The sequence below is a fragment of the Necator americanus genome, chromosome III (genome assembly GCF_031761385.1).
Source record: "Necator americanus strain Aroian chromosome III, whole genome shotgun sequence".
NCBI lineage: Eukaryota > Metazoa > Nematoda > Chromadorea > Rhabditida > Ancylostomatidae > Necator > Necator americanus.
In genome coordinates, this window is record NC_087373.1 from 11578013 (window position 1) to 11591406 (window position 13394).

The 13394-nt window shown below is 42.1% G+C and overlaps 4 protein-coding genes across 6 annotated transcripts in view; 1 reads left to right on the forward strand and 3 right to left on the reverse strand.

Moving 5' to 3' along the window:
• Positions 1-203: 203 nt before the first annotated feature.
• RB195_009283 (uncharacterized protein) lies at positions 204-1049 on the reverse strand (the record flags this gene model as incomplete). 2 transcript variants are annotated; one of them, XM_064189777.1, is made up of 2 exons in its annotated part: positions 204-503; positions 615-932. In XM_064189777.1, 2 exons carry the CDS (start codon positions 930-932, stop codon positions 204-206), a joined length of 618 nt encoding a protein of 205 aa, XP_064047359.1. The 2 variants fall into 2 exon arrangements, with proteins under 2 accessions (XP_064047359.1, XP_064047360.1); XM_064189776.1 differs by lacking the exon at positions 204-503 and having other exon boundaries at positions 588-1049.
• Positions 1050-1268: 219 nt separating this feature from the next.
• On the reverse strand, positions 1269-2042 carry RB195_009284 (uncharacterized protein; the record flags this gene model as incomplete). Its single annotated transcript, XM_064189778.1, has 1 exon — positions 1269-2042. The coding sequence occupies one exon, from the start codon at positions 2040-2042 to the stop codon at positions 1269-1271; it is 774 nt and encodes a 257-aa protein (XP_064047361.1).
• Positions 2043-2233: 191 nt separating this feature from the next.
• RB195_009285 (uncharacterized protein) lies at positions 2234-3004 on the reverse strand (the record flags this gene model as incomplete). The annotated part of the gene is made up of 1 exon (XM_064189779.1): positions 2234-3004. The coding sequence occupies one exon, from the start codon at positions 3002-3004 to the stop codon at positions 2234-2236; it is 771 nt and encodes a 256-aa protein (XP_064047362.1).
• Positions 3005-4631: 1627 nt separating this feature from the next.
• Positions 4632-13394, forward strand: part of RB195_009286 (uncharacterized protein) — a gene marked incomplete at both ends in the record, with an annotated part of 30450 nt that continues 21687 nt past the window's right edge. For both annotated transcript variants that reach the window (XM_064189782.1, XM_064189780.1), the window contains 25 exons: positions 4632-4677; positions 6020-6106; positions 7417-7565; positions 7629-7749; positions 7821-7918; positions 7972-8052; positions 8115-8181; positions 8258-8319; positions 8374-8445; positions 8598-8667; positions 8880-8977; positions 9188-9280; positions 9481-9617; positions 9766-9838; positions 9902-10000; positions 10186-10266; positions 10330-10461; positions 10529-10627; positions 11082-11225; positions 11281-11478; positions 11557-11652; positions 11726-11814; positions 12894-12975; positions 13043-13204; positions 13259-13345. In XM_064189782.1, the coding sequence (XP_064047363.1) occupies positions 4632-4677; positions 6020-6106; positions 7417-7565; positions 7629-7749; positions 7821-7918; positions 7972-8052; positions 8115-8181; positions 8258-8319; positions 8374-8445; positions 8598-8667; positions 8880-8977; positions 9188-9280; positions 9481-9617; positions 9766-9838; positions 9902-10000; positions 10186-10266; positions 10330-10461; positions 10529-10627; positions 11082-11225; positions 11281-11478; positions 11557-11652; positions 11726-11814; positions 12894-12975; positions 13043-13204; positions 13259-13345 (2523 nt within the window). The remainder of the gene's footprint in view (positions 4678-6019; positions 6107-7416; positions 7566-7628; positions 7750-7820; positions 7919-7971; positions 8053-8114; positions 8182-8257; positions 8320-8373; positions 8446-8597; positions 8668-8879; positions 8978-9187; positions 9281-9480; positions 9618-9765; positions 9839-9901; positions 10001-10185; positions 10267-10329; positions 10462-10528; positions 10628-11081; positions 11226-11280; positions 11479-11556; positions 11653-11725; positions 11815-12893; positions 12976-13042; positions 13205-13258; positions 13346-13394) is intronic.

Below are 13394 nucleotides of genomic sequence, written 5' to 3' on the forward strand. Positions count from 1 at the left end.
TATCTGTTTGATTGTAGAAAAGTGAGAGAAGCGATTAGAATTCCTGTATTATTTCAAATGGCTACTTGTCTAAGCATAATAAATGGTGGTAGTGTGTAGTGAAAACCACGTATACTCAACCCAGTGGAGGATATGCTGTCTTTATACTTACTTAGATACCTAGATGGCCCCTCTTCACTGGACGTGCGGGCCCCAGCATCTCTTCAATCGTTTCGTTCCTTCGCCATTGTCATCCGAGATGTTCTCAAGCTTCGGGAGTGATGTTGACGAGGTCCTTGAGCCGTATCCAGCTGAGCTCTCAGCTGGTCCATCCGTGTAGCGAACACGTCACCCCATCTCGTTGGCGGTCTCACTCGGGGGTTTAGCGTCCCTTGGGTCCATTCTAGCGTTCTTTTAGTCCATCTATCGTCGATTCTTCTCATGATGTGACCTGCCCATCTATGTTTTGCTTTCGATACATGTTCGCTGGGTCGCGAAAACGGGACATTCCTTTTAAGTCGGAGCTAGAAAGACCGGCAAGGTGTTGTGTGCGCCGGTTAAACTTCAGGAGACATCTCTCAAGGGCTCTGTGGAAAGTAAGTAGTTTCCTAGACGTGGTCGCGGTGTCTTCTCACGTCTCCGCTGCGTAACAGAAGGACTGTCGAGTCGAACAGATGGGCACGAAGATATTGGTCCGTCAGTTGGTCCGTAGCTTCCCTGACAGCTGCGAATGCTGCCCATGCTGCTCTCATTCTTCTATTCAGTTCTTCCTTCAAGTAGTTTCCCATGTTCATAGAACGTCCGAGGTATATGTATGACGGAGTTTCCACGATTTGGGAGCCTTCAAGTTGTACTCCTCCGTCCTCGCAGTAGGCGTTTTTCATGAACTGTGTCTTCTTTCTGTTTATTCGTAGTCCTATTATCTTCCCTGTTTCGTTCAATTCGTTGAGCATCGTTTCTGCTTCATTGGTACTGCTCGAAAAGAGAACGATGTCGTCCGCGAAACGAAGGTTCGAAGGAAGTCTTCCATAAACACGTATGCCCCTTTCTTCCCGGGAGAGTGATTTCATTATCCATTGCAATGCAGCCGTGAACAGCTTCGGCGATATAGTATCGCCTTGTCGTACCCCCTTTCCGATAGGTGTGGAAAAGCTGTGTCTTAGTCGTGCATCGATCGTAGCAATTGGCTAATGTCCTCACATACGACGCGTCCTTACCTTGATCGACCAACGCTGACAGTATTGCATTCGTTTCTACGCTGTCAAAGGCTTACTCATAGTCGACGAAGGTTAGAACAAGGGGCAGGCGGTATTCCCGGCAAACTTCAATATCCTCGACACGGTCTGGATGTGGTCCAAGCAGCTGAACCCCTGGCGGAATCCAGCTTGTTCTTGAGGCTGAGCTTCAACCAGTGTCCTAGATATGCGCGTGAGTATGATCTTGGTGAATACTTTGTATAACACGCTCAGCAAGCGTATAGGACGGTAGTTCCGAAGGTCCTCTCGGTCACCATTCTTATGGATAAGAACGGTTCGCGAGGTCTTCCACTGGTCTGGGATCCTTTCCTTCCGAAGGTAGGATGTCATGTGCGCTGCTAAGATTACATGAAGCGGATGGCCACCAGCCCGAAGAAAGTCTGCTGATATAAAATTAGGTCCGGGGGCTGTGCTAGGTTTCATGGATGAACGGAAAAGGTTCGAGTAGAACCTCTCCGTAATGATTTCCATCTCACGACGAGAAGACGTGCGAGTCCCGTCTTCGCTCAGCAAGGTTGCTAGCAGAATATTATATTCGCGGAGATCCCTGTGGCACTTCTTTAGACTCGTTCTTCTTTGTGCTGCTTTCAGAATCTTCTTCTGCCTGTATTTCAAAAGATCCTCCTGCAACGCTTTTCTGCAGCTAATGTTTGCTACTAACCGCTCAATGTGCGATGCATTCGGATCTAGCCTCAAAGCCCTTCTTCTTTCCAACAATTCCTTGGTGGTCTTCGAAATTCGATCCAAGTTTGTAGTGCGCGGCTTCGAGGCACGTTCAGCACAGGCTCGTAATCCTCTGAGCAGCATCTCGTAGTCCACGTTTGGATCCTCCTCGATGTGCCAGTCACCTTAGGACAAGGAGTCCTCGAGTACGCAGTCGTCGTAGACGACTTCTTTTTTCCTTCGTTGCCGATAGCAGATGTTCTTTTCCATCGTGTGGCTAAGTCGTATTTTCGCACGAAGGAGACGGTGGTCAGAACCACTACAAAAGGATGGTACTACTGAGACGTCAAGTAGACACCACCTCCGGTTGGTATGTGGTCGATCTCCGCACGAGTCGCGCCATTGGGCGATTCCCATGTCCACCGACGATGATCTTTTTTCATGAAAAGAGAGTTCCCATGAAAGAGGCGAGCGGCGGACAACAGCCCGGCGAGACGATTGCCATTTTCATTCCGGTTCCCTAGTCCAAATCTTCCAATCCTGTATTTCTCTTCTGTGGCCTTTCCTAGTTTTGCGTTGAAGTCTCCGACAACGAATTTGTAGAAGGACTTCTCATTGCGGACTACTTCCTCCAGCTCCTCGTAAAACGCGTCCAATTCGGGTTCATCAGCTGCTGATGTTGGTGAGTAGCAGTTGATGATACTGATGGATTTTTGGCGCAGAGGGCGGAGGCGAAGAATGGCCAGAGGAGGTGGCAGGATATCGTGAGAATCGACGACATGGACGACAGATGGGTGCACAACAAAACCAACACCGCCTACATTTCGCGACGGAACCTTCTCTCCACGAATGACGAGTGTACCGTCATTCATCTGTCGTACGTCGCTCCTTCTGCATTTGGTCTCCTGCAGAGCAATCACGTGAAATTTGATACGCTCTGCAGCTCCGAGAAGGGCATACAGGTCAGCGTCTGTGGAAACTGTTCTCGCGTTGTAAGTACACAGTCTGAGGGAGTCTCCATGGCGAGTCGTGGGTGTGTCGCCTTGGTCCAGAATCAATGACGTCCTGAGCAACCTGAGATTTGATCGCCTCTCACCGGTCGCCATACCGTCCGACGTCTGAGACGGCAGGGCCCAGTGTGCAATGTACTGAGGCAGTGGATATGCTGGAGTGGCAAAGAGACTTTCCCCAAACTAAGCAGCCATGCCACGGCGAGCTTAGCTTTCAACCTATATGGATCAGGGAACCACTTTGCGACATTTTGCCAAGACGGTGGTGAATCTTAGCAGTGGTTTACTCTTAGCTAGGCTTCCGATTCCGAGAAGTCGGAATATCGGATGTGTCGAACTCCTTCCCAGCCTGGGAGACCCTGCCGGAGGACGAACCTCCGCTGTGCATCGCAGTTCGACGCCCAGTGTCACCTCCACGCCACTATGAGGCGGTAAACCGTTGTGGAATTCCTGTATTATTTCAAATGGCTACTTGTCTAAGCATAATAAATGGTGGTAGCGTGTAATGAAAACCACGTATGCTCAACCCAGTAGAGGATATGTTGTCCCTATACGTGGCGTAATAGTAATGTACACTTCGTTTTTCGTAAACCGTGACCTAATCGACATCCATCCGTTTGAACGCACTAGGAACCAAGTATACTTATATATAGTAAGGTCAAAACGACATGAAGCACGTACAGAGTTGCGTACGCGGCTTCTCTCGGTTAAAACTGTTGCCTCCACCGCGCCGTTTCGAGCGCGTACGCAAATGCACCGTGACTACACTCGTCATTCATGTGATCTTGACTCTACAATATATATGCAGAGTCGCATCGCACCTTGTGCGCACACAAATTTATGGGCAACTTCTTATTTTGTGCGGAATTCACGTGATAGCAAAGTCTGGGCAGTTAGCGCGCGCCAATGTCCAGTGGATTTTGGAAGATTTCGCAATGATAACTCTTGGAGATGTCGCAAATTGTCAAAGAAGGCGTCTCGAAGATCAGAAACGCGATATGAAGTAACATTTAGCATAACATGTACAATGAGATAATATACAGCGCAGTGAATCTTAAAGTGTGCATTTATGCAGTTCAAGTAAAACAACCTGAAGCTTGATGCAATTGCGTAAGCAATCGATCAAGGTCGAACTGGTGCGATGGGACCCTCACTGACCTCTGCAGCGCTATTGGAGCCAACGAGGGTCCCGCCTCGAACAACCGTTTACACAGTTCCACTACGCTTCATGTCTCATAATTCGTCCAGGCCACTAATAATCTATATGAATAGAGTTGTCTTCTGCACTTCAGCAAAATGTGACTATCAAAACAAGAGAATCTTGTGCTTTTTCTGGTTCATGAACATCTAGAAATTTCTTCTTATGCTGCATAATGTGACGTCTTGCCACTCATGGAGCAGTAATGATGATTATAGATAGTGTTTCACACAACTTTGCTGCCATTCCACAATACACTGATGCTCGCGCTGCACTGTATCTTTTTTTGGAAAAAAAGCTTGTAGATTATAAAGCAGTATTTGATTAATCATGCTTTGTATGTCAGTTTGTAAACACTGTTATCTTTTTTTTTCTCTCCGAAAATTGTAGAGTTTTTGAATTTTCTGAATTTAAAATATTTTGTAGCATTATTATATATATATTCCAATTTTCATTTCAGTTCGGTTTTTTCGGCATTACCCATAGTCTTCTGTATAAAAAAGCGGCACAACACTCGTGTCCTAAATGACGCCTACGTCTTTGCGGCAACAGACGTGTCGGGCACACTCAGGTTGGTTTTTTCAGCAGTTCTTGAGAACGTCCAGATGTGGTGCTCTCAACGCACATGTTGGCATCATAAATCCTTAGTGTAGACGTAAAATTCTATTCCAATTTGTTTTCTTTCGGTTGGTGAACGACTACCACGGTCGGCAGTTTAATTTATAGTGGGTTCAAAACGTCGTGAAGATATGTGCAATTGCGCAAGCGACTGCGCTCGAAGCGGAGCGTAGCGGTTAGGATTGGGGAACGATTCTTGGTAGCACCAATTATCGGTGCAGTTAGCAATGGCGTGTAAGGAGATGGGATGACGACGGCGAAGAGGATCAAACAGATCAAGAAACTTTGGAGAGATTGCTAAGGGGTTGAGAAGACATTGCATAAAATTCTTCCATATTTTCCGTCAAGTAATGAATAAGACAAGCCTGAAATACTAACTTTTTGTTATTAATTAAAAAAAACGTGAAGGAACACTACGGTGCTTCTAGTGAAATATCCTTTAACTTTTCGAATTCCGCCTTTTTACAATCTATCTAGAATTCTGCACTATTAAATTGTCTGCATGAAAATTTCCACCAACGATTGTTCGATTCTCTTGAAATCGTTATCCAAAATCTCATCGACAAGACGGAGATTCGATTGTTCATCACCTTTAAGTGATTCATCGTCTATCAGATTTCTTTTCACGTTTAGAGGTGAGGTTAAATGTACGGCGATCTGAATGAAGGGATGCGGTTGGTTGAAATTCACGGTAGTCTATCTATTTCAATATCTCACATACCCTTAACGTATGATACCTTGCAACACCGAGATGCTCAATTTACAAATCTTCTCTCTCTTACCGTAGATATGATATCGATTTAGAACGAAAAAAAAAAACTCCTATGTTTTGTGTACATTACAGTTCCTCATCCTTTAGGTGCTCTTGATGGATGGGCATCTGCGTTGTCTCATTCTATACCTTGTTCCAGAAAGTTTGTTTCTGCCGCTTTTCCCAGTTGTTGCGTTTTTCTGCAACAGCTGAATCGGGCCAGATGCAGATTTATTGTAAAAATATAGTCATAGGGAACTGACCTCAACAAAAATGAAAGAAATGAGCTGAGACATACGAGTAAACCTCAAATGTTCTGTTAAGTATGAAACAGCAGACAACGGATTTATTTCTTAACTCGTAAGCATATTAGTTGGAATTTTTTTTAAATCTTACTAGTTACCCACCTTTCAACGTAGCCCTATTCTTTCTGTAAGTGTTACGGAACTGGCGAACCCAGGTGCTATCTTTTCGGCTACATCTACATAACCTTCAGTTCCGCTTACTTATATTTTAGGCAGATTGACACAAACACATATTTTAGGCAGACTGCTTCGTTGTACTCCAAAAGCAGCAGAGCCATTCCGCAGTCCTTTTTCTGATGGAGTTCAGATGGAGTTCAAAAATGACGGTGAGTAAAGTTCTTATCGATATAACCAGTTTATTCCCATAAAGATTTTGGCACTATACTATGCTTGTTTTAAAGAGAGCGAAAGGATTTCTTTGTATCTGCTTTTCTCATTTCATCTTGGTTTTTGCCCTCTTGATTGCCAAGCTATTTTTGCTAATTTCTAGCTGTTTTTTCATTATCTGTATTTTTTTTCTGATTTATGACTACTAACATAGAATTTCAGTATGTATTGGGGAATAAAAGCTGATACTGATAGTCGTTATAAACATACATGCAATAGTCGTGGCCGGTGCTCTGAGCCCCTTCACTTTTGAACGGTTGGGGAAGGGAATTCCTTCACTTTTGAACGGTGGGCGAAATTGCCCCGTTCACTTTTGGGCGGTTGGCGAAAGGACCCCCTTCATTTGAGCTGTACCCCATGAGCTAAACTCCCTTCACCTGAAGAGGGCCTGGCTTCTCCCTATCGCACCTATGATTATAAATGGAATATACAGCCTTTAAATGATGTGGCCATCATATGTAGAAAGATTAGAATTATTTTGAACGATGGGATTCTTGAATTCTTTCGTCCCTCCATATTCGAATAACCGTTTTTTTTAATTAGTCAAAACGTTTGCCTGAAATTCCTTTTTTTCCGAACAATTTCTATGCCAAAACTCCTTCGATTGGGTTCGATTTGGTCTCTAAAAAGTAGATTACACCGCTATATTTTAGCTGCGGTTGGGACTTATCGTAGGTGTCGATCCCAATGTGAAGGCAGTTAAAGTCGGCTATTTCAAAAGCGAAGGAGAAAACACAGTTTTTAAAAGGTTCCACAATATTTCATGTCACTGCTAGCTCTACTTTAAGAATAGGTATCGGAACAACATTCAAAAACTGCTCTACACGTTTTTTTAAAGCATATAGCGAGTCACACAATAAGTCTCTATAGTTACTTTAGTGACCAGTTTTGTTCTTCCTCGCGCAAAAAAATATCCTTTGTCCTTCTTTTCTAGTTTATATCTGAATTTGTGCGGTTAAGTCTATTATCTTATTACTGGATATTATCGTACTCGATTTAACTATCACAAATAATGCAGCTTGTAAAAATATCTGCACTAATTTGAATACGTGTACCGCTCTATTTTGTTCAAATCTCACCCATTGATACTGAAAGTAGAGGAGATCATCAAACACTTTTTCGAAAGCATTATCTGTCGATGCACTAATACTAGCTGTGAACTTTGCTTCGTTCGGGTATTTCTAATTAGCACAATAGAAATATTTTTAGAAGTCATTTCAGTGGAAATTCTTTTCTATAACGATTCTAGGGGTGAAATTGAGCAGTGCTTCGAATCCCACACGTAGTAGAAGAAGTCGAATAAAGAAAAGACGGTCGGACATAGCCATTACCCCACTTCGAAACGAGATTCTACAAAATAAGAGTGAAACAACGCCTCGGAGATCAGCACCGATATTGGTAAGAAAGAGAAAAAAGTACTTAAACAATTTACTCGGCACAGATTTCGTAATTTGAATACAGATGCGTGATCTTCCCCCGCCTCTACTAAGTATGAAATCAAGGGATGATCTAGATCTTTGTGGATTGCCTAAAGCTGCTGCTGATGCATACATTGAGAAAAGAAATATCAAACAGTTATACGGTGAGTAGTAACATTATTGCTTACCATTAGTGCTGAATGTATTCTCCGTGATGAGATTAATTTCTATTTAGATTGGCAAAAAGAGTGCTTGTCCGACCAAAGACTTCGACGAGGGTCGAACTGTATCGTGTCCTTACCAACGGGAGCCGGTAAAACTCTTATAGCTGAGGTATGCAAATGCTTTGTGAGGATATTCCCAGTACTTAGGATTTTTACGCTCAGGTTTTGATGTTGCGAGAGGCTATTGTAAATAAAAGAAGCTCAATCCTTGTATTGCCCTATGTAGCTATTGTTCAAGAGAAGGTGCGAGATTCGGTAGAGTTACTCCTTCCTTATCGTCAGGTTCCTCAGTCAACCCTTTACAGATTGCATCCTTGTCAGTTTTTGAGGAGGTATTCGGGATTCGGATAGAAGAATATGCTGCAAACAAAGGTGCGATTTTATTCTATAAAGCGTAAATGAATGTATCACAAAGCATTACTCAGCATTACATATAGGTACCATTTAGGCCGAATCCCTCCCATTAAACGAAGGAAGGACGTGTCCATGTATATAGCGACGATAGAGAAGGTAAAATAGCGAAAGGCCAGTTTTGAAGTAGTTGTAGTAGTGCTCTATTTTTAGGCCAATAACCTCCTGAACTCCCTTATTGAAACGGGAGAGTTGGACCGCATTGGCCTTATTGTCGTTGATGAGGTGAGCTTCTTTTTGGAGATATTCACAATTAGCAAGAAACTTGTTTCGTTATATTGTTGTTGATATTCTGTTGGGAGGTTGTCTTCGCCATTGTAAAAATCTTCTTATGACTGTATGTTCCGCAGATTGTACTTTGAAACATGCTAATTTAGCTTCATATGATTGGAGACGGGTGTCGCGGGACGATAATTGAACAGCTTTTGTGTAAATACTTGACGAAAGGTAAAAATTCTGCCTGTTCCTCTATGTTTTCATTTTCCAGAAGTTTCTAGACTTGAACTTCCACTGCTTTCCAGTGAATCGTTCTAATTTTGTCTTTCAACAGACATTGACAAGTAAAGTTGCTGCTGGTGTTATTCGCGCCCTCCTAACTCACTCTGCAGCATGCAAAATTCCAGGAATTGTTAAAAAAAAAGCAGCCATGTGTGATTCAGGATTCGGTCAGATCATTGGCATGTCAGCCACTCTGTCCAACATTGAGGAGCTGGCTGGTTTTCTCCGTGCATATGTATTCACAACATCATTCCGGCCAGTAAGTTCAGCTCAAATTTTAAATATTTCATCACCTCCGAAAATCTTTTAGAAAGGTAAAAATTCCATAATTTTGGATCACGCACTTAATTATTCTGACTGACCGTTCTGTACTTCTATGCACTTTAATTTTGCGAAACTTCCTAAACTTTCCTATCTAGATTTGACAATTTTTCGATATCATGCGTGATATGATCGTGGAGTGCTTCAGGTTGAGCTTCATGAGTTTGTTCGGATAGGTCAAACAATGTGGAAGGTCACCACCACAGGAGAGCTTGAGCTCAATGCAGAACTGCCTCCAAATGTAAATTTGAATTCAACTTCTCTCCTCAATCATTTTAACCGAAAGTTGAAATGATTTAACGGTTGCTTCCTACATCTTTTGATGCGTATTCTCATTTTTGAAATAGATCGCGTTTTTTTCCAGCTGCTCATGTTTGAGTTGTAACATTTTTTTGAATGTCCAACGTTTTAGCTTTACTTAACGTTATTTGGTATTTGCAGCGTCTTTCAAAAGTTGATCCAGATGGGTTGTGCCAGCTACTGATCGGAGTCATTCCACAGCACTCAGTTCTGATCTTTTGCCCTACGAAGAAGAATTGTGAAAGTGTCGCAACGTTGTTAGCAAAGTGTGTGCCAGCGTAAGTTATTTATACAATTTCACGCTTATAAACTTTACATGTAAAAAAAAGCATCTAAGAAAGAAGACTGCAAATCCTGTCTGAAAATAAATTACTGATGATGATTATTTTCATGAAGCGGTGCAGACATTTATTTCTCAAATTTCAGAGAAGTGCGCAAAAGAAGGCTGGAAGAGCGGAGAAAAGTGATCGAAGCGATGAAAGAGGATTGTGAAGGACAGGTAGTACGCTTCCCTTTCTTTTGGAATTATGAGGTGAACGTAAAACTGTGCAAACTTTTGTAGTTATCGCCCGTGCTGGAAAATGCCATGTTGGCTGGAATTGCATACCATCATTCAGGTTTAACACATGAAGAGCGGAAACATATTGAGGCTGCCTACAGCGTAAGTGGATTACGGCTCGTTTGCTTTACACTCAGTGTTAATATGTAAACTTGTAAAAAAAACATTTCAGCACAAACTTAGTTGTATGTTGCAATACGGCCACTGTTTTATATCCCTCAACGGCCTGCCCCGCTTGCTTCCTTTGTCTCCTTCCACTATTAATTTATTGAAGTCAGTATTTTTAGGAAGGTATTCTTTGCATCGTGTGTGCCACATCTACATTAGCGGCTGGCGTGAATATGCCTGCCAGGAGGGTTATCATCAAGGTGAATTGCAATTTGTTCTACTTTTAACTCAACTGTTCCTTTTCCATCGTATCAAGTTTACAGTCTCCAACTATTGGATGCAGCGCGCTTGGAAAAGCTCAATACTTGCAAATGATAGGACGAGCAGGAAGAGCTGGGTTCGATAAGAAGGGTGACAGTATAACAATAGTTCGCCCGGGGCTCGAAGAGAGGCAGGTTGTCCTTTCGTCTGGTACTGAATTTAAAGCGAATTGATTACATATAGTGTTTTTACCTATTTCAGTTTCGTGCTTTGCTTTGCTCCCCAATAATGTCTTGTTCGAGTGGGCTTGCGAGTTTAGAATATCTTTCATCGTTTATCGTAGATTTGGTTACATTGAAGGTGCGTTTGTGAAATCGTTTGCATCAGCTCATCCCCATTTTTTTTTCGCTTCCTGACTTTATGGATTAGAGAACAATTTATGGATGTTTCATGCGCTGTTGTCGTTCGTTTTTTTACGTTTTTTCACTAGTGTGTGTTCGATACCTTTACCTTACAAAATGTCCTGAAAACATTCTTCTTCCATCAGAGTCACGCAGTTTTTCTCTCCTTTCTGTATTTTCTTTGCACCATGGTCGGAAAATAGGTGTTGCTGCTATGTAAAAAATGGTGGATACAAGTGGCAATCGATTATCGTACAGGAAGTGTCCATTTTCTGTATCTCGAAAATTGAACTCGAAATCGCAATCGATCGAAAAGAATCTTTTCACATCACATAAGTTAAAGAACGTCAAAATTTTGTGTTTTGTTCAACTCTGCAAACAACTAAACAACTGTCATCTAGTTCTTTTTTTAGATTGCCAACTCATTGGACTCTCTGTGTGAGACATTGACGCAGACGTTGTTGTATGCCCAGTCTGGCTATGCAGCTATTAGAGATGCGGTAACTGAAGCAGTGGAAAGGCTTAAAAAAGAGGCGCTAATAGTTGAGAACAACGAGGTTTGTTTCATTTATTTTTTATATTGTTAGTAGTGATCATAACGGTGAGCTTTAGGGGATTCTGTCCTCCTCCCAACTAGGAACTGCGACATTTGTTGCGAACCTTTCTCCACTTGATGCTCAACGTCTTTCTTCCGACTTATCCGCTACACTCAACGATGGACTGGTGTTTTCTTCTCACTTCCATCTGCTGTTCACCATAGCTCCATACGATGCGGCCTGCGCTGTAGATTGGGACCTTTTTCACACTTTGGTGGGTACTCGGTCTGGCGTAGTCGTAGGCGATCTTTCGTTCTTTTTTCTTATGTAGTATTTAGACGTTTATTTTTAGTATCTGGCTCTATCTGATAGTGAGAAAAAGTTGTTATCATCTTATGGTATTCCCGAGCGCGTCATTTTGCAGTATATAGTGAAGAAGAAGCGATTGGTTTGTTGTAAAATTCTTGACAGTTTTTCTCGTTTGGATTTTCTTCGAAAACTAGTAAAGCACCAATATTTAGGAGGCTGGAGATGCTGCAATGCGTCTTTATATTGGGCTACTTTTGCAAGAGATATGGAAGCAACAACCTCATGCTGTTGTTGCTGAAAGGTGTGTCTGAGCATGTGTTTACGGGCTAAGAACCATATTTCTTGGCACCGACAAAATCACTAAAGAGCTAAGTGCGAAACACCTCAAATTCTCGGTTCACACTAATGCAGGTGTATTACTCATAGCTGGACGATGTTTGCGCCCACGCCTACGGTTCTTTAAGGTTGGTAGTTCTGGCTAAAGGCCCAACGAGACCGCACTGGAGTCCGCAATTTTCCCGCCGACAATTTCCTTGCTCATAATATAGGAGAGGAAATTGACGGTAGAAGATTTACAGTGTTCTGCGGAGCACAACGGACGGAAGGGAGTAAGTGGATAGTGAGGAGCTTGTGGTTGGGAAAATGAAAGTTGCTCTGGAAAATCAAGTTTAGGTTTACCTTCTCAGAAATGTGTTCTTAACAGGTTACTGTGGAGTTTGATTACCTCACACACATGTTAATGGAATACTAAAGTTATAATAGATTTCATACCTAAGATATTTCATTTTTAGTGCTTCGTTGTACTGTTGTCTTAGTTGGAGTCAGGTAAGTGCGGCTTAGAACAACCGCTGGGATGGTGCTGATTTTTAATTTGATTGATTCTTTTCACATTGGAGTAGGAGCTAAAGCAAAAGCACGGCTTACACCCTGTCCATTTTTGTATTTTTAATACTTATATTGTAATTTATTTTAATTAATTTAACGAAATCTATTTGCTGCTAAATACTTGTGCTTGCTGCTAAAACACTGCATATGGGACTGCGTAAAACATCGTCGCATCCATTACTAAATCAAAAATATAGGTTACAGCGACGGAAAGGTTTTCCTAGATTTTTCTATACTTTTAGAGAATTGGTATGAACAGTGACTTCATGAGCGGTTTTTTACCATCTTAAAGATAAGCTGATTTGATAAAGTGTGCTCACTGACATAAAACCTATCCTGGTTTGCGTGGTGCTAAAATAAGTGTGTGCAGTTAAAATACAGAAAACAAGTGAAATACAACTACCTTATAGTTTTATGAAGAATTTCCTTTTCTTGTTAGTTCTACCTTTGTTCAGTTAATCCTCAGCAAAACTACGTAACTGAAATGTTGTTAAGGTTCGGAGTCGATCGAGGATGGTTACAGAACACTTTACAGAATGCCACTTCGCAAGCGGCTGCAATTGCAAAGTTCTCAGAAGTATTGCACCTACCATTTTTTTCAGTTTTTTTGCAATCTGAATGTCGCGTTGAGAGTACTTTTCTAGAAAATACCCTCTCTTTGGCCTCTTCGTCTACTTCTTCCTGAGTTGGTGCAGAAACTTTCCGACTGCGCTGTGACTGAACTGATCCCTTTGATGGCTATAGACGGCGTGAAACGAGGCCGAGCGAGGCAACTTTATGCAGCTGGCTACAAAACTGTTGCGAAGGTAGCTACATCCTCCACAGAATTTCATGGATTCTTCATGATTTTTGCATTGCAGGTCGCGAAGGCAAACTACAAGGATCTTCTAAGGGATATTGTGAATCTTAGTCGATTCAATGCAATACGGATGATTAACTCTGCTAAGGTAAACACTCTAAATATCACAATTAAATTTCTTGAAGATATATATTGTA